Genomic DNA, 18,202 nt, shown 5'->3' with positions numbered 1-18,202 from the left:
AAGTTCTAAGATGTCAAAATTAGTCATTATTGTATTATTACTGAAAACATCTTATTTGTCCATTTGTGTCTTGTCTATTGACAGTAAACTAATATAGATGATGTGCCTCCATCTACTCCTATTGTAAAAAAAAAAAATGAAGCCAAAATGCTGCCTTGAGAGGCGCTGACATACTGCACTGGTGATGTGGTTTGGAACAAAAGCATGTGCAAATGTGATCTGGTTAGTGGAGCGGGACTGACGTCACACTCCTTCTTCTTCTAACTAAAACATACATTTAGCTTACTGATCCCTCAGGTCAGCACCGTCCACTGATTCCAGTGTCGGATTGAAGCAGACACTCACAGACATGGAAACTTCAATGACTTCAAGTGTTCTGATGTTTTTTCTAGCACTTCCTCCTCTACTCTGCTAACCTGGTAAAGAACACTGCAGGAGCCGTTTTTGTAAACAAAGCTGTCACTCATGTCATAACATACAGTATACTCTTTTTTTTAAATATCAAATAACTAATAAAAACTAAAGTTCTCCAAGAAAGAACACTTGCACATAAATCAGAATGATGAGAAGTAACTGTCATGACCGAAAGCATGTTTGAGAGAAAATCCCTTACCCCAACCCCCCATCACTTACTTTAACTCTGCCTGTCCCATTAAAGTTACTAACAATAGACCTTTCTGGAGTCCCTGAGCTCCACTGTCTCATAGGTCCCTCTGAGCTGCCGTAGACGTCCTCCTGCTGCGGACGTTCTAGACTCCAGCTGATACGGACGTGCTAAACTCCAGCGGCAACAGCTTCTACTACTCGTCTCATCACTATCACCTCTCTCTCTTATTCTCCTCTATCCTTCTTTCGAGATCCAACTAGGTCGAGGCATGATGTCTGTCTAACATGAGTCTGGTTCTGCCTGAGGTTTCTACCTGTTAAGAGGAAGTTTTCCTCGCCACTGTAACTAGCTACATACTGCAATGTGCAATGCTCTTGATGGATTAAGGTGGGGTAAGACTGAGTCTTACCCTGTCTTGGTGTTGGGTCTCTGTTCATAATTTGACATAGTGTGGTCTAGACCTCCTATGTTTGTAAAAGCGCCTTGAGATAACGTTTGTTGTGATTTGGCGCTATACAAATAAAGATTGATTGATTGCATTTTAATTTTCTAGTTTGACCCATGTCCCATCTGTTAATCCATGTTTTTTGTACAGTCTATAGAATGAGTAACATGACCAAATATTGCAATGGCCCAGAAACTCTCTGAAATTTTAAGGTTCTATCTGACCATTTTTGTCATTTGATAAGATTCAAACCGTTGTAATTAATATTATGAGGGGTGTTTTTGTCAAAGTTGAAGTCCTTTTTAAAATGATCTAACATGAAATTAATTTCCTCTTGCTTCAAAAGTTTAAGAAATGGACATTAAAGTAGCACCAGATAAAAATACAGTTAGCCAATGTTAAGATAACAGATCAGAAAAGATCATCTATAAATATGAAAGCCCATGTGTAGGAGGTGAAGAATACCCAAGCATACCCGTGATCATAGTTGTAATAATCTTGTGTGTAGTAGTCCTGGCCGGGGTCGATGCCAGACTCCATTGATAACTCCTGTGAGATTCAGAAACCATTATTAGCAACTTTCCACGCATACAGAATGCACAGAAACAAACAAGCAAGCAGAAGTACATCCAAATTAATCCATGAGAACAAAACCACCTATCAAAACACATTCCTCATGAGAAGTTGTGGTAATTCATCTTTGATTGCATTGACTTCACACGTACACTCGAACAGAAAGACACTCAGGAGGTAAAGAGGTTTTCAGAAAGAGACAGAGTACCTCAGGTCTGAGCAGAGAGGGTCGGAGAAGTTGTTGTGTCTAACAGAGGGAAAGAAAAACAGCGAGTGACAAGAGAAATGAAGACGGTACTGTAGGAGGTCTGCACTCAAACATACCGATTTTGAAAAGGTAAAATCAACACTCCTCTTTTAAGATCATTAGAATTTGCTTGTAACAGTTTTCACTTGGTGTTGTCGATACCCTATTCTGTACCAGACATGCGTTTTTTGAACTTTGATTTCACTTTACAGTGAAATATTAACAAGTTAATAACATAGATCCGCTGTATACATGATACACACACATTATTAATACTTATATACCATGATTACTGGGTTACACTATGACCATGAGCATCTGATAGCATGTGTAGTCCCTCATGGCTTATTTTGGACATTAAAAAAGGATTACAAAGATTAACATTATTCTGCATTTCCAAAAACCCTTTGATTTTCAGAAGACCGATTCTCATTAAGTGGTTGTATTTTACATTTAAATATGCACCCTCAATGTTATTAAAAAGTGATATCATGCAACTCCATCTTGATGGAATGAAATGAAGTAAAAGAGCAGAAAACAGTTAAAAACGGACGAAACATCAGAAAGAAAGAGGAAAAGTAAATAACACACATGCGATTGAGTACATGGCGTGCACACAGCAAAAGACACCTACCTCATGTTGTCCATATCCCCGCCTGGAAGATCAAAGACAGAAACACAGAGAGCAACTAACCAACTTGATAGAGAAAACCTGACATTGAACATAATCCTCCTGATGTAGCTGTGTCTGTAATGAGTGTCAGCACTTTGCTGTGTTTTTTTATTACTGCGGAGGAAATGGGATGTTTAAATCAAGACGCAGATGGAAGTGGCCGCTGGAAATGTATTTAATTTGACAAATTTAACCTAGTTTCCAAGAAGAAATTGAGCAGATGAGATGTGAGCGAGTGCATGTACGGGAGAGTGTACTTTGGTTTAAATTGAGAGAAAAGGAGAGAGAAGAAGTGTTTGGAAGAAACTGAGAACTGAAAAAAGAAGTGCGTTTTACCATTCCTGCACTTTCATTTGCTGCTGATGTAAATATTCTGATTATACTGTCATAAACATACACATTAATAATACTATCATATGATTTATGTCTCAAATGAGCTCATCCCATTTATTGGCTACAACAGTGACACCATCATATATCAATGAATGTGCCATTTGTGACTGTTATAAAAGATGGGATGTATTATTCAGGACATCAGGGCTAATTATCACAGAGACTGAGTATGATACATACAACACGTGTATGAATGATGAAATCTATGAATGTAAACACACCGTTGAACATAAGTTCTGATTCTGAATTCAATAAACATCAGCTCAAGTAAAGCTCTCAGCAAACCTATCAATCTGTCTGGTGAGTCATTGACCATCTGGTCGCAATGGAAGAGTTGTAAAACCTGTCCTCATCAATCCACTCGAATCAACCCTCTGTGGTGTCTTAGCAGGAGTCTTATTACAAACTACTTCCATTTAAATGGTTCAGTCTCTTTGTTAACCTCTCCCATGGCTCAGAGAGGGACATTTTGGTCTTGAATGGGTGAAATATCGACACAACCTGAGTCTCTTGCAGGAGCTTTAAAATGTATTGTGTGTTGTGTTAAGTATAATTAACAACACTTAAAGGTTAGGTAGGTTTTATTTGAGATGTAATCATTGACATCATTGGATTACCACTATAATTATACCTATGCTTGATTAGCCATGCCAATATTTTATTGATTAAGTCCTATGTCAGAGGAGTCTGTAATGCTTTAAGAATAGTAGGGAAATTAATTCATAATATAGCAGTAGTGCAGTGTTTTTCAACCTTTTTTTAGCCAAGGCACATTTCTTACATCAAAAAATGCCTGAGTCACACCACCAACCAAAAGTGTTACAAAATGACACATTTAGTCTCTCAATTTATGAATCTATTTATCAAAGCATCTAATTAACAATGGCTTTTGCAGGTAGTATTCTCATAGTTTTCTCATAAAATTTCCACCACCTATGTAACGCTCTTCATCGAGGTTAGAATTTAGTCCAGGGCCCAGTTTGGAATATTTATTTTTCATTTTTGAATATTTACCCATGGCTGTTGTAAGCCTACGTCTTGTTACATACACCTCTCACGCACATCATTAATTCTATTTTCTTAAATTAACAAGGTCATTAGTTCGTTATATTGCAGCCCAGTGGGTGGGTAGCCCAGGTCAGTACATGGACCAGTACTGAATTACTCAGCCAGTCACTACATTGCAGGCACAGACGCACCACATGGCAAATAATTTGCATTATATGAATATTTTTTTTGGGACTAATTAAGTGAAATTGGAAAATGTGCCACGGCACACCTGACAATCTGTCACAGCACACTAGTGTTCCAAGGCACAGTGGTATCATTTGTTTTAAACTAGTTAAGACAGAAATTCAAACATCTGAAGAAGAACACAAACGAACAAAATTAGACTCTTCCTAAATTAGCGTAATTACATGTTTTGATATATGTTTTGATATATCCATAAATACCTTCAACTGAAAACAACAGCTTGGATTCTTGGAGGCAGCCAGCAAACAGCTAGCCAACATCCCCAATCAGTTGCTTGTGCACTTTATGCTAAGCTAGGCTAATTACTTGCTGGCACTCTACAGACATCCACAATTGCTGTGCAGTGGCTCCAAACTAATTTAAATCTCATCAAGAAAGGCACAGAGTGATTTCCCCAAAGTTAAAACAATTCTTTTAAGATCTGATCTTCAAGCCTGAAATTAATGCACTTTGGATAAATAAACCATTTATACTCAATGTTCTTTTCACTGCATTTCAGATTTTGTCCACCCAGCAGGATAGTTGAGAACAAATAAGCTTGGTGTAATGTTTACGGTACTGTGAAATGAGAGACGTACTGTTCTGAGAAAAACCATTACACAAAGAAAGACAAAGGGAGAAACAAGAACTGAGAGACGGCAAGATGCAGTTAGACAGAGACGTCAAAACATGAATGAACAAACAATGCTGGGATTTTACAAGAGGTGTAAAGGAAAAAACTAGAGAGAAAAGAGCCAAAAACCTCTCTGTTCATGTGTTGTAGATAGAATGTATAGTCGTGTGAAAAAACAGACAATGAGCTGGACAAATGAAGATGCATTACAGAACAGCAAAGGGTGACTTCAAGAGGACACATCACATTCTCCTTTGTGCTATACGAGTACAAACAGGCGCTCTATTTTCAGCCCCATATGCATTTCATTAAATACATTCAAATGAGCCATAGCTGCTTTTTCAACACGTACAGACAAACACTCGACGAGGCAGGGCAGCACTTAATTCAATAGATTATCTGGTTTAAAAAAAGCAATGGAAAAAGAATGGGTGGATGTTTTGAAGGACGTATAAGAGGATGAAAAGAAAGGCCAATGAATGGAGGGCCAGATGGATGAATACAGGGATGAAAAGGTTGTTTCTGGAGTGATCTACAGGTTAGAGTCAAACGGCACAGCTCTGTGTGCTTGTGTGTGAGAGTGTGAATGTGTGCACACTCTATTCAGAAGTGTGTGCCAGGCATTGCGTGTTGTTTGAACCGTGTTTGTGTGTGTAGTATAATTCTATCTTGGTGTCCTTGTGGCTCTGACAGACACATTATTAGGTCTTCTAGACACAAAACACACACAGACGGATATCTGATCTCCCTCACACACACACAGGCAGAAAAAATACACACTTTCTGACATGATTGAGTCTAGCTCTTTGAGTCCTTCCAGCCTGTTCTGCAGTGTGTGAGAAACCGAAAGACAGGAGGAGAGAAATATTATTAGCCCTTAAAGGACAGACTCAGGAATATAACAGATTCTTCTTGTCTCTTTTCTATTTTCTTTTCAACATTTTGTCTCCCCCTCCTCTCTACTGTAGCTCCCTCGCGCTTTGCACTCATTTGTAACTTCCTTTGCCCCCTTTTTTCTCCAACTTGTTTCACTCTCTCTGCCGCTTTCAGCCTGTTCCAACTCCTCAACCCTCTCTCTTTCATTTCTTTTCGGTGCATTCTCTCATCGTGACTGAATGACATGCAGAAAATTACTTCAAAAGGAACGTCTCTTCACATTTCTAGAATAAACCCGTTTGAAGGAAGGTAAGGCATCAGTGAGAAGGTGCTTCTTTGTATCTTAAATGTGAAGAGGGAGCAGGACCATGCAGACAAATAGCCATAGATCTATAAAGCTTCAAACAGCTTTGTATTCACACAGCACTATAATGTGAATTTTCGGGTATTTCTAAGGTTCAAATTCCTTTGCTTAACCCACACTGAACAGTTGTACATCTTGTCACAACCAAACTCTTAGCTTTTGTTTCATTTTTAAGATATTTCATCTGCCCTCCAACCTTGGAAAAAACCCATTGAGCATTAGCACTGAAGCTTCTACTTTTAAAATGGCACTGTACATAAAATACAACTAAGGATGAAGGAAATTATAGTTTGTGCTTATATGATAAGTGAGGTATTATGAAGGTTTACAATTCTTCCCAAAGAGAAAAATAAACATTGGCAAACTTTTTTTATGACGATCCATTCCATACAAATCCATACATTTGTACAGAAGGTAAACTTATGGCAGCCCGTATACATGAACAAGTTGATGTTAACTTGACTTTATGTGCTATAACATTACTTTGTAACACTAAACAATGTTATTACCCAGCTTTCTCATTGATCTTCCAGTTTTGTAAGATGCTTGATTCTGATTGGTCAAAACCCCTTGACAACGGTGATTAACTTTCACAAACATGAGCAACGCCAGAACCAAAGGGATCACATTTCATGCCAAATCAATCACAGAAAAGAGTTCCAGCATATATTGCGTCTGCTGTTGATACCATAGACCGTAAGGTTAGGTAAAACCATTAGTTATCATTCACATCAAAACAATGTGGCTAAAAGTTAGTTTTGGTTAGCATGCTAATTCGGCAGGCTTTAGAAATATTCAGATTGGATCCTGTCCATCAATATTAGTAACGGCAGCGGAGTCCATGAGAGCAATTTTGAGTTGCCGATGTCTCAACCACAGAGCTCAAAGAAGAAGGGAGCTGAAAGATGACAGTTTAATGTTAAATCGACCACAACAGGCAGATAAGAATCCATCGCCATTGAACGCTAAACTGTCGTGGAATCACTGGGACTATTTTTTTAAAACTATAAACTAAAATCTTTTTAGATTAATAAAATTATCTTTTGACAATTCATTTTGCAAACGTGTTTGTATCTTAACTTAGTAGTCAGGTAATAAGTACTTTATGTCGGGGTCTTGTCTAACCCTGTTGGATTCTATTTCCCATAAGTACCTGCTAACCATACATTATCCCTTACTTATACCTCGTTAGAATAACAAGAGATGCAGGACAAACTACTGCCAAAAAAAGACACAAGTTGTGAGAAAGGTTTGAAAAATGTTATAGCATGATATAATGGGTCACCCAGACCTTTTTTTTTAACCTGTTCAAGTAATCATTGTTCACCATAGAATATTAATGCATCATATCATTTTCTGCAGCATCCCATGTTGCATATCTGCTTCAACAACCACATTTTCCATGACAATCTTCCCTGTAGCAAAGATCAAACCTTTGACTTACAATTAGCAACCAACGCTCTCTCACTATGTCTTGCAACCTTGAGTCTCTTCTCAGTTTCCATTAAATACAGCTTTGCTCGACTGAATGTAAAAAACAAAACAGGATGTCAAAAGAAGTCTGTTCTCTGTGCAAAGCACACAAAACAGAGAGAGGAATCTGTCTGAGGAAATGAAGATACACAGAGCGAGTTACGTGTGTGTGCAATGACATGCAGCACACTGAGGTTGAAGCTAATCTTAACATAAAACATTTCCAACCCAGTCAGCTGAAACAACAGCCCTGCCTGCAACCTGTTAATACAGTGTGTGTGTCTAAGTGCACATGTTCTCATTGCTGCGGAGCCAAATTTTCAAGTATATATGTGATTGTCTGGTTAATCAATTAAAACAGGGACGAAAAAGTTGTATTGTAGCCTACTTTATGAATTACTCTGATAAGTCAAAGCTCAGTGCTGTAATAATTTGGACTGCCCTGTTTCAGGTTGACATATCAGGAATTGAACAAATGATCTTTAGTATAAAGCTTATTGATTGTTTAGAAACTTAAAAGGCTGATGAAAAAGACAACTGGAAGGGCTTCAGGCCACTACAGGCTAAAAAATGAATTTGATGAGTCAACCTGTTGGTACTGCTCAACAGCTAATGCTAGCATTTAACCACTTCCTCATTTACAACATTATTTTGTGTTACATGATACTATATGAAAGGTGTATAGCAAGCTAACCATTATATAGCTAGCAAATAGTAATGTTTCTCGGTTCAAGTACTGCTAGCTTTGATTTTAACTATCTTTAGGAGTAACAGTAATGTCAGGTACAAAGTTTGCTGAATCAGCCTCAGTTGAACAAGTTTATTTTGACAACAAACAATTGTATTCCTCTTACCAAGAACTGTGATTTTAGCTAGATAAAGCTAATGTTAACAAGGAGTTCACTAAATACTATTGTTGACTGTGTTTAAAATAATAATCTCTCCATTAAAACTAAGTTTCTAATATTTGTACTAGCTAAAATATTAGCTAGATAATGCAAATTTGTTAATCTTGACGTAAACATATTTACTCCTCTCATTGGTAACTGTAAGGCAAACTAGACAGTGTCATGTTAGCAAGGGATTGGGTGAATGTTAACTGTGTTGGCTTAATGTCTCTGTAACGTTTGCAAATTTTATTGTGAGCAAGCTGTTGGTGCGGATAATGAAACATGCTGTTTCACCTTGAAGTATAGCTAGAAGTTTTTTTAAGATTTTTACCATCCATTGTAATTTCTGCTGCTGATCATTCAAACCACAGATCATAACTATTTGCCAGATTATGTGTTTTTATATTAATTTCAAGCCTGGAACATACCAGTACCAGGGTTTGCATTAGCCAGTATTTACCGGCTATTGGCTGGTTTCACGTGCAGTTGTCCGGCATACAGAGATATCATCGGCCAAAATATCTGTCGGTTAAAAATGCCAAATATAATAACAATATTGCTCATAATTTAAGCTGGGGAGTTTTCCCTCTGAACTGCATGTGAAAAACTGGACTAGTCTTCTATTTAGAGTCTACACTTTTACATACCAACATTCGTTCATGACCCGCGCAGTGAAATCAGCTGATTTTTTGGGTCACCCAAATGCCACACATCACGTTTACTGATTGACAGCAGCACGGAGAAAACAGTCGGACCTGAATGCTCAAAAACATCAGGGAAATGCTTCTCCACTGATGACGGACGCATGAAAATTTGTGCAACCATAGCTCCATACAATACAGTCTCTATCCCTCCCTTTCTCAATGCAGCAGGTTGGCATCGCGCGCCGTCCCCCCGGTGCTTGATCATATTGTTTGTTAATTGATTACTGGGTTACCGTTTCAGTGTTTTCAGTGTTTTATTGCTGGTAAATGTAAGTTATTAAGCAGATAGGGCTTTCAGAGTGGATGTCCGACAGTTGTTCTATATGGCCGGAATTCTGGAATATCACCAGCCAAACTCGCCGACGTAAAAAAGCTACCGTTAACTCTGACCAGTACAAAGTTAGAATATCCTTTAAGGTTTCCTACCTGAAGTGTGATTTCGGGGAAATTACCAATGCACAATGTCTTGAATTCCAATGGCTTATTCCTCATATTGGCTCATTCTGCCCTACTGTAACAGCTTTATAGATTTCCCTGAGAAAAGATCCGTCAAGGTATGTGTTTGCTCAATATCTGACACTATAATCCTCTTAAAACATAACTTCATCACCTCAGATATGACCATCAGGGTTTATTAATACATCAGGATTTGATCCACTTGCACAGATATGATCATCAGGGATACTATCAGTCATGCACAGACCAAAATCCACAGGCTTTGGTCCACATCACAATGAGAAAAATTGTGACGCATTTATCTTAACACGTGAGGTAATGTCAGAGCTTTAGAGGCTAGACTGAAAGGCTTCTTCGGGTTGACTGTACAGCCATGTCAATACTTTTGCTTTATAAGAGCCACAGCTATTTTATCAAAGAAAGACACAGTCTACAAGCTATGAAAGATGACAATCCTTGTAGAAATCAATTTGTTATTCTCAAGTAGTAGGAAATTGGTCTTTGTTGCCCAAAGTAAAGAGATTTTCAAGTCATATTGTGTAAAATTAGGGACAAAAGTTTGTGAAAGGAAAGGAGACAGAATTCAACAGACATAAAAGTGACTCATATGTGCATTTGTGATTAGATTTGGAGCAAAAGGAGGAAGAAGCACAGCCCCAAAGTGTAACCTGAACTACAACATTAGTATGTTTATTTGTGGGTCATTTCTGGTTTCTAAATTATGCTGGAAAACATGTGGTGAAAAATGTTCAGACCTCTAACCAACGACCCCAGATACAATTTTGCAAACGGTAAGCCTTAGGTTAAATAAGACGTGGTGGAAACAAACAGCTGGTGATGGGAAGCTTCTCCAGAGTACACCAATATTACTTTGCTTCTTCAAATATGATTTCAAAGTAGACATTCTTTAAGAGTGAACTTCCTTGAATGGAAAAACAGTGGAGCCCTTTCAAAGGTGTAAATCCACCGAATTGTTCATTGTGACCTGATGTGGCCATGTGACCTTCATAACAGACAGGGTCTTTATCTGGGGTGAGTGAAATAATATATTTCTACATTAATATGCACAAAATGTAGGAGGCTGTGTATATGACTCCCTCTGCATAATTTTCATCAAGAGAAAACACAGCAACAATTCCATCATTGTCAGTCAGGAGATGCTCTACTTTGCATTTATGCCCACAGCATTGCTGTTTCAATCCGGTTCCTCCCTTAGGCTTTTTTAGAGGGGGAAAAGTTCAGTTATGATGCAGGACAAATGAACATGATTTGGGTTTCAGCCTCCATTAGGATTGAGTGCTATTGCTAATATTACACAAGACATAAATAATATTTAGTTCAGGGTTAGTTTCTATAATAGCTATAAGTAGAAATGTGAAGAGAAGTTCTAAATTGTTCTGTACCAGCACTCAAGCAACACAGGTATGCTGAACGTTTTTGAATTGCTTTTACCTGGTGTGTGATAACAATCAGCTTGAGAACTTCAAGTTAGCACCACATATTTTTTCAGAAGAAAGCCATTTTGTACTTTTCTACTTACTTGAGCCAAAATATTCCCACAATGATATTAACAAAGGAAACCTTGGATAACAAAAGCAATAAAAATATCTAGAAATGTTTTATAAAGATTTAGCACATTTCTGAAATACAACTATATTTTAGACATTCACAACATTAGCTATGACTAACTAATATTAAAGGTCCCATATAATGGTATTTTTTACCCGTTTATAACAGATCCTTTTACTTTTTTTGAGCAAGGATTGATCTCAGCTGCAAAAATATAATACATTAAGCCACCGTGGAGGATCTGCAGCCTTTCAGTTTCTACCCTCATTATCCATGCAGTGATCTGAGTGAGTGTTGATATAATGATAATGAGGTGCTGTGTTGATCAGCTGCCTGAATGGTGTTTGAGAGGGGAGGGTACAGACTGGTTCTGATGGATGCAGAGGTGGAAAAACACCAAAATAAACATGGCGAGCGCTCCAGAAAAACCTGAGCCATTGCATTACATATATAATCCAGAATCTGACCCCACACAGGAGGAGGCAACTGTTAAGTGTTGTGGTTGTGGTTACAACAGCATTTCTCTTAGACTTATGTTACAATTTGATCATCAGCATTATTCCTACCTTCTTGCCTTTTTGTGTAGCTTTATGGGGACAGTGCTCTTTATTGAATCAGTCCTAGGCAAAAATGGTTGGCAAAAACAAACAAATTGGCACCAACAATGGCTGGTAGGTTGTTGTTAACAATAAACAGTAATCACTGTTTCCTCTGGTGCTAGAACAGAAATGTTGTGTTTGGTTTTTGCAACCAACAAGAGCATTTGGCAAGGCTGGCTCTAACCTTTGACATCTTGATGATGCAATACTAAAGCAACACCACAATAGAATTAGAAAATCTGGATCACTTAAGGAGACGGAGTCATCACAAGAGCTACCTAAAATCACCTTGAAGAAACAATTCTCCAAGCAGGTGGGCTGAAAAAACAAGCAGAGGCTCTTTTGCTTCCACATTCTCTGGATTCTACGCTGAAGGATGACTGAAGCAAGTACAGGCAAGGAAAAACATGTGTTTTCATTATATGGAACCTTTAAATTTGTCTCCTTGAATGAACACATATTCACATGACATGAAACATTAAACGACAATGAAAGAACATTGCATCTGTAAAGACAATATGGGTCCAGAAGAAAAAGTTACAAAGGAAAATGATACAAATAGGTGAATACATAAAATAGAGTTGATAAATAACAGATAGGTAACAAAGACTGTGCACAAACATTCAAGAGTAAAGAATTAATTGAGGGAAAAGAGCCAAAAAAGAAGGATAATTAACTAACAACTACATGAATCGTTGACAGAAAGTTAAACACATGAATTAACTAAACAATAGAACTTACTTTGAGAATGCAAAGATTTGTGATTGCACAGAGAACAAGATGTTATCTTTGTAATAGTGCAGGAAAAGATGACTACAAATCAGTGATTTTGGATGAAATTGAGTGTGAAATCGACAAGTGACAGTGATCACGTCACCAGTTCAATCAGAGATATTCAACAGGAAACTCTGCACTATGAAAAAAGTCCAAATTAGTCAAGTTGAAAGGTATTACATGTTTCCTAGTCCTGTGATTGTTAAATCTAGAGAGCGTAATTAGCTTCTCACAGTAGCATGTGGGCCCATCACCAATCATGTGTCTTTGATTGATTATAATTTGTTGTTGACAAGATTTCAATTACTTTGTATGGATGAAAACTGTTAATGATGTTAGTCAAAGTAAAAGTTAACAGAGTGACATTATGCCAACAACTCTAATCATTTTGATTGTACTTCTCCCATCTAAAGCTTTTTAAGCCAATTTTCCTCACTGTTAATTACAAAAGAAAGTACTACAAAGCTGTTAGTGGGGAAACTATAACAATGGCAGATAATGAGTTAGCCCTCCAAACAATTACTTGAGTATTGAAACAGGCTTTTGAATTCCTTCAAGGTTCCCTAAAATGGGGACACGGGTAAAAAAATAAATTAAAAAAAAGCTTAACCCCTTTAGGCTGCACTTAGACTACAGGATTTTAAAAATCTTGACCATTTCAAAATCGCTGGTTGCATCAGAAACAGAAGCAGAAGTGGTGCCCAGCCAATCCCCACATGGAAAATGGTTAGCATTACTGAATAAAAAAAATTAAAAAAAATCAGTCAGAAATATATAAAAGTTAAAAAAAAAATCAAGATAATATTTCATAGCTAGTTAGTAAAATAAGCTGCCATAAAAATATGTATATACTGAGTTTTGCATAGACCCCCTGGAGAGAAATGCACCAGGTACTACAGCTACAAGATATGAAAATACTAATGGATCCACTTACGGATATGATTTTGTGTTTGCCAGATGGAGTAACACCCTGCCTGCAGTGATCTTTTATATACCATGTGTTAAACTTTAAAGGTGACATATCATGCAGAATTGACTTTTTAATGGTTCTTTACCTGAAATATGTGTCCCTGGCATGTCTACAAACCCCCCGAGAATGAAAAAAATCCATTCTGCCCCTGTTTTGATTTCTACACCTTTCTGTAAATGTGTGTGAAACGAGCTGTTTCAGACTTCCGTGTTTTTGTTACGTAACAACAATATCCGGTCTGTCACGGAGTCAGAGCTCTGAGCCTGTTCAGCCCATAGACTGTATAAATAATACTGAAACCCCTCCTCCGTTTTCATTACCTGCACAAATGTGTGCTAACAAGGAGCTTAGGAGGGAGGCATGCTAGTTGTAGGCTGTCTTAATAAACACAAAGGTTGGTTTTACTCCCCACGTCTGCAGATTTGAAGATCTAGTGGATGATTTTTATTTATCATGGATAAGTGCTAGCGCTAGTTAGCATAGCTACATAGCTACATGTCGTAGCTGTAGCTGTGTAGCAAGACACACGTCTACATACTGACAAATATAACAACAAGAAACACAGAATCTGTGACCAATCCTTCAGAAAAGGTCCCGCTGCCTTTCTGGCAGAGGTCGTTTTTACTCCCCACGTCTGCAGATTTGAAGATCTAGTGGATGATTTTTATTTGTCATGGATAAGTGCTAGCGCTAATTAGCATAGCCACATAGCTACATGTTCATAGCTGTAGCTGTAGCTGTGTACCAAGACACACATCGACATACTGACAAATAAAACAACAAGAAACACAAAATCTGTGACCAATCCTTCATAAAAGGTCCTGCTGCCTTTCTGGTAGAGGGTCGGTTTTACTCCCCACGTCTGCAGATTTGAAGATCTAGTGGATGATTTTTATTTATCATGGATAAGTGCTAGCGCTAGTTAGCACAGCCACATAGCTACATGTTCGTAGCTGTGTACCAAGACACACGTCTACATACTGATAAATAAAACAACAAGAAACACTAAATCTATGACCAATCCTTCAGAAAGGTCCTGCTACAGGCGCCTCTCCGTCAGGATCAGATTCTGGTTCAGATTCAGAGGGTTGAAGTAACGTGATCTCTGAGCAGCCGTGTATATTCAGCCAACATGTAAATATTAGATCAACGTGCTGGAGAGCCGAGGCACATCCACTTCCTGAGGGGGCGTGGCCAGAGAGAAAACAGAGTGTTCTGATGAGGAATGAAGAAGAGGGTTCTTCAGGCATGCCAAAATCGGATTTCAAAGTGTTTGGGGACCTCTTAGACCAATATATATTGATGAAAAAAGCGTGATATGTCACCTTTAAAAATATAAAGATGACAGGGCAGATGCAACAACATGAGTTCAAAATCAGAGATGAGATAGAACTTTGTTTTCTCCAAGTGGTAATATGCTAGCTAGCATGAACCTCTCCTTTATTATCATGGATATAAAGTTTGTTTGAAATCATAGGGATGGTTATTTGGATTAAGAGTGGCCAAGGGTTGGATCTGTAAACTCCAAACTTTAGCCTTAAATCTGAGCAAAAATTGGTAGCAACCAAGGACCAGATTGTTAGAAAAGCTGAATCATGTATGAATAATATTGATCTTCCTGTAGTCCAAGTCCAGCCTTTGTTTTGATATTGTTTATTTGCATTTAATTTCCTGCTGATGCATGCCTGACTTTTGTTGCAGATTCACTTTCTCCCCTTCTCTTTTTCTGTTCTCTAACAGTGCTGCCTTTTGAAAAGAGAAACATTTCTTCTAACTTATACTCTATATTATACCTAGTTCTCTTTCTTTTTTCTTATGTAGAAAACAGGAAGTCTTGTTGCAAGATCACAACCACAGCATAGTAAAAATCACCAAATCAGAACATCCCGCTGAGCTATTTTGAGCATCAGTCACTTGACAGCTTCACGACAAACACACAACGATGTCAAGAAATTTCCCTCTGTGTGCTCTCCATTTAAAAAGGCAAAGGCTATAGCATTGTAGACTGAGAGGGGAATCGTTTCTCAAGCTCTTCTACGATAGAGTTCATTTTTGGGTTGGGCTGAATCTGTTGGAGTGAGGCATCCTCTCCTTCTCCTCCAACTCCTTCTTTGCCAACCTCTTCTCCCTCCCCTCCTCCCACTGATGGTGCTAATGCATCCAAGGAGTCAAGAGAATCAAGAGAGTCCATGGAAGCGTGGCTCTTCATGACCTTTTTGAGTGGGATTTGTTTCTGGTCGATCTGGCTGAACATGTTGGCCACTGATTTCTCAATGTCCGCGATGTTTTGGATGTTTTTTAAGATTCCTTTCAGCTCTCGCCGAGGAGGTTCAGGCTCCACAGTGAGGGGTGGAGGAGTTGGCCGGAGGGAAACGGGCCGCAGGGCTGGCGCCTCTGAAAGCGACGGGAGGACAAAGGTGGATGGACGCAGGAGTGATGGGGACAAATGGGGAGGGAGAGGAGGAGGTGGAGGAGGGGGAGGCATTGGCAGAGGAGGTGGAGGTGGAGGGTTCCGCAGTTCTGTGTGGTTAGAGTGAGAAGGAGGAGGGGAGGATGGGTGGCGTGGAAGAGGGGATGGAGGCTGGAGAGGAGCAGGGGAGGAAATCTGGCGAGGTCGAGGAGTCGGAGGTTGGAGAGGAGCTGGGGAGGAAGGGTGATGTGGTGGAGGAGTTAAGGGAGGGGGAGGAGCAGGGGAGGAAGGTCGGCGTGGTGTAGGAGGTGGGGGAGCTGATGTGGGAGGTGGAGGTGGAGGCGGTGGCGGGGATGGAGGTGGAGGTGGAGGAGGAGGGGTTGATGGAGGATCAGGGATGACCTCCAACTGGACCTGAAGTCGTTCATCCACCATCTGATTTCCTGTTATATTGGCCCCGAAGCGTCGCAGCACAGGAGGAGTTGGCTTGTGACTGGGTGGAGGTGTACCTCCGTCACTTTGAGTGACAATGATACTCGGGGGTCCCTCTTTGATATAAACAGTTGGACTGTGAGGTGTGGGGTGCTTGTGATACAGAGGAGAATCGGGATAAATAGAAAGCAAAATATCAGGGGACAAAGATCCTCGCGACTCCCGATTTTGTCTTTGCCTCATTTCCTGAAGGGCTTGTTGCTCAAACTGTCGAGCTTGTTCTTTGACCGTTAATTTGGGTTCTAGACTTGGGCTTCCAAGTAAGTCCGAATCCAAACCTCGGTCAAATCCCGAATCCAGACCGGCATCTTTACTCTCCTTGAATTCAGCCTTAAGAAGCTCCAGCTCCCATTGCACAGGATCCATGACCACTTGGCGTCTCAAAGCGTCATACATCTCTTTTCGATGTAGTCTTGATGGGAGAGTCCAGCTGTGTCCACCTCCAGATCCCCATCCACTGTCACTCCCACTGAACCCACCAGACACAACTTCGCCTCCAGGGGAGCTGAGTCTCATCCAGGCTTCACGAAGGCCTTTCCTGGAAGGGGAGAAATTCCCAAGTAGATCTCGTCTCCTCTGGCTTCTCCCAAGAGTGTCAGGACTACTCAAAGTTCCGTCCTCATGATAGATTGGGTTCTTGATCGTCAGGGGGTTTTCATCGGAAAGAAAGGTGATGCTTGACTCAGACTTGGGCATGTTGTGAAGCACCCCTCCATTTGCGATGCACTGACGATGGGCGGCGATTGCCCTTGTGGCAAAATCCGAAATCAGACGTTGGCGGTCGGTTTCGTCCATACTGCCACCCCTCCCACCACAACCACCATGGTTTGCCCGGCTGGTACATGAGTGGAAGAAAAATGAGAAAAGAAGATGGAATAAAGACAGAAATAATAAAAGAAACAGATGAGTTATGAGGGAGAAGAGGGTAGAGTGAATAGAGTGAAGATATGATCGAGCTAAATGAAATGGAAGAAGCAGATAGGGACTGAATGAAATTGATATGAAGGAATAGTAACGCTGGAACGGTTAAGAAAAATGTTCTCTAAAGTGGAGTGACAAAAGTAGGAAACATAAAGAATGGGATAAAGACAGTTAAAACGATTGAACGTCTGCTGGAGCTGTATGGTAAATGAAATGGAAAGAGACTCAACATTAGGGGATTAATGAAGGAAGGAATGAGAGGAAATGGATGGATTTCAAAGGAGACAAGAGTGTTTTATTTTGGTGCTGTTTTCACCAGAGGGGCATGAGATGGAGCGTGGAAAAGTAGTCTACAAACACAAAGGAGAATAATGCAAATAGACTTTATGTACACTAAAAGTGATGCACTACAAAGGCTCCCCTGGATCAAGGCCATAAACAGTGCTGGATCTGTCGGGGCAGGAACAAGACAACTGTGTGTGATGGAGTTCTGAAGGTCTGCAGATTTTCTTCCAACAAAAGACTGGTTATATCCTCACTGGATGAAGATGCACTAATCTGCAAAGTCTCATGTGTAGTTTGTAGAGTTGAATCTCTGCACACTCTTTTAGAACTCCATGTAGCATTGCTGCCTTATTCTATGCCGAGGCAACAAAAACACCCTAACCCTTACTTCTAATCTACAACCGCTCAACCAGAAGCACAATCGACCTTCAGTGACACAACTAAGAAAATACAACACAAAACAAGCACGGCTACAACACAAAGCTTGAGCTGCATCGTGTCAAACTCGCCATAGATAAGAAGCAATGTTCAGCATCCTACTCACTTTGGTCTGTCAGTCATGGATGAAGTTGGACGGATGGAAACAAGAGAAGATGTACAAAATGAATGAATCG

General features: G+C 39.6%; 1 protein-coding gene across 8 annotated transcripts in view; it reads right to left on the bottom strand.

Moving 5' to 3' along the window:
* The window catches only part of LOC117829876 (protocadherin-15-like), a 245,906-nt gene that overhangs the window by 13,384 nt on the left and 214,320 nt on the right, over positions 1 to 18,202 (bottom strand). For 5 of the 8 annotated variants that reach the window (XM_034707604.1, XM_034707609.1, XM_034707603.1 and 2 more), the window contains 3 exons: positions 2,507 to 2,528; positions 1,834 to 1,872; positions 1,528 to 1,601 (listed from right to left, as the gene is read on the bottom strand). The exons of 1 other annotated variant lie outside the window; for it this stretch is intronic. In XM_034707604.1, coding sequence (XP_034563495.1) covers positions 1,528 to 1,601; positions 1,834 to 1,872; positions 2,507 to 2,528 — 135 coding nt within the window. The remainder of the gene's footprint in view (positions 1 to 1,527; positions 1,602 to 1,833; positions 1,873 to 2,506; positions 2,529 to 18,202) is intronic. 2 more of the 8 variants (XM_034707610.1, XM_034707607.1) reach the window with 1 other exon arrangement.

The sequence above is a fragment of the Notolabrus celidotus genome, chromosome 18 (assembly GCF_009762535.1).
Source record: "Notolabrus celidotus isolate fNotCel1 chromosome 18, fNotCel1.pri, whole genome shotgun sequence".
Classification (NCBI taxonomy): Eukaryota; Metazoa; Chordata; class Actinopteri; order Labriformes; family Labridae; genus Notolabrus; species Notolabrus celidotus.
The sequence above is the reverse complement of the archived record's forward strand: the minus strand, read 5'-3'. Positions and strand labels throughout refer to the sequence as shown.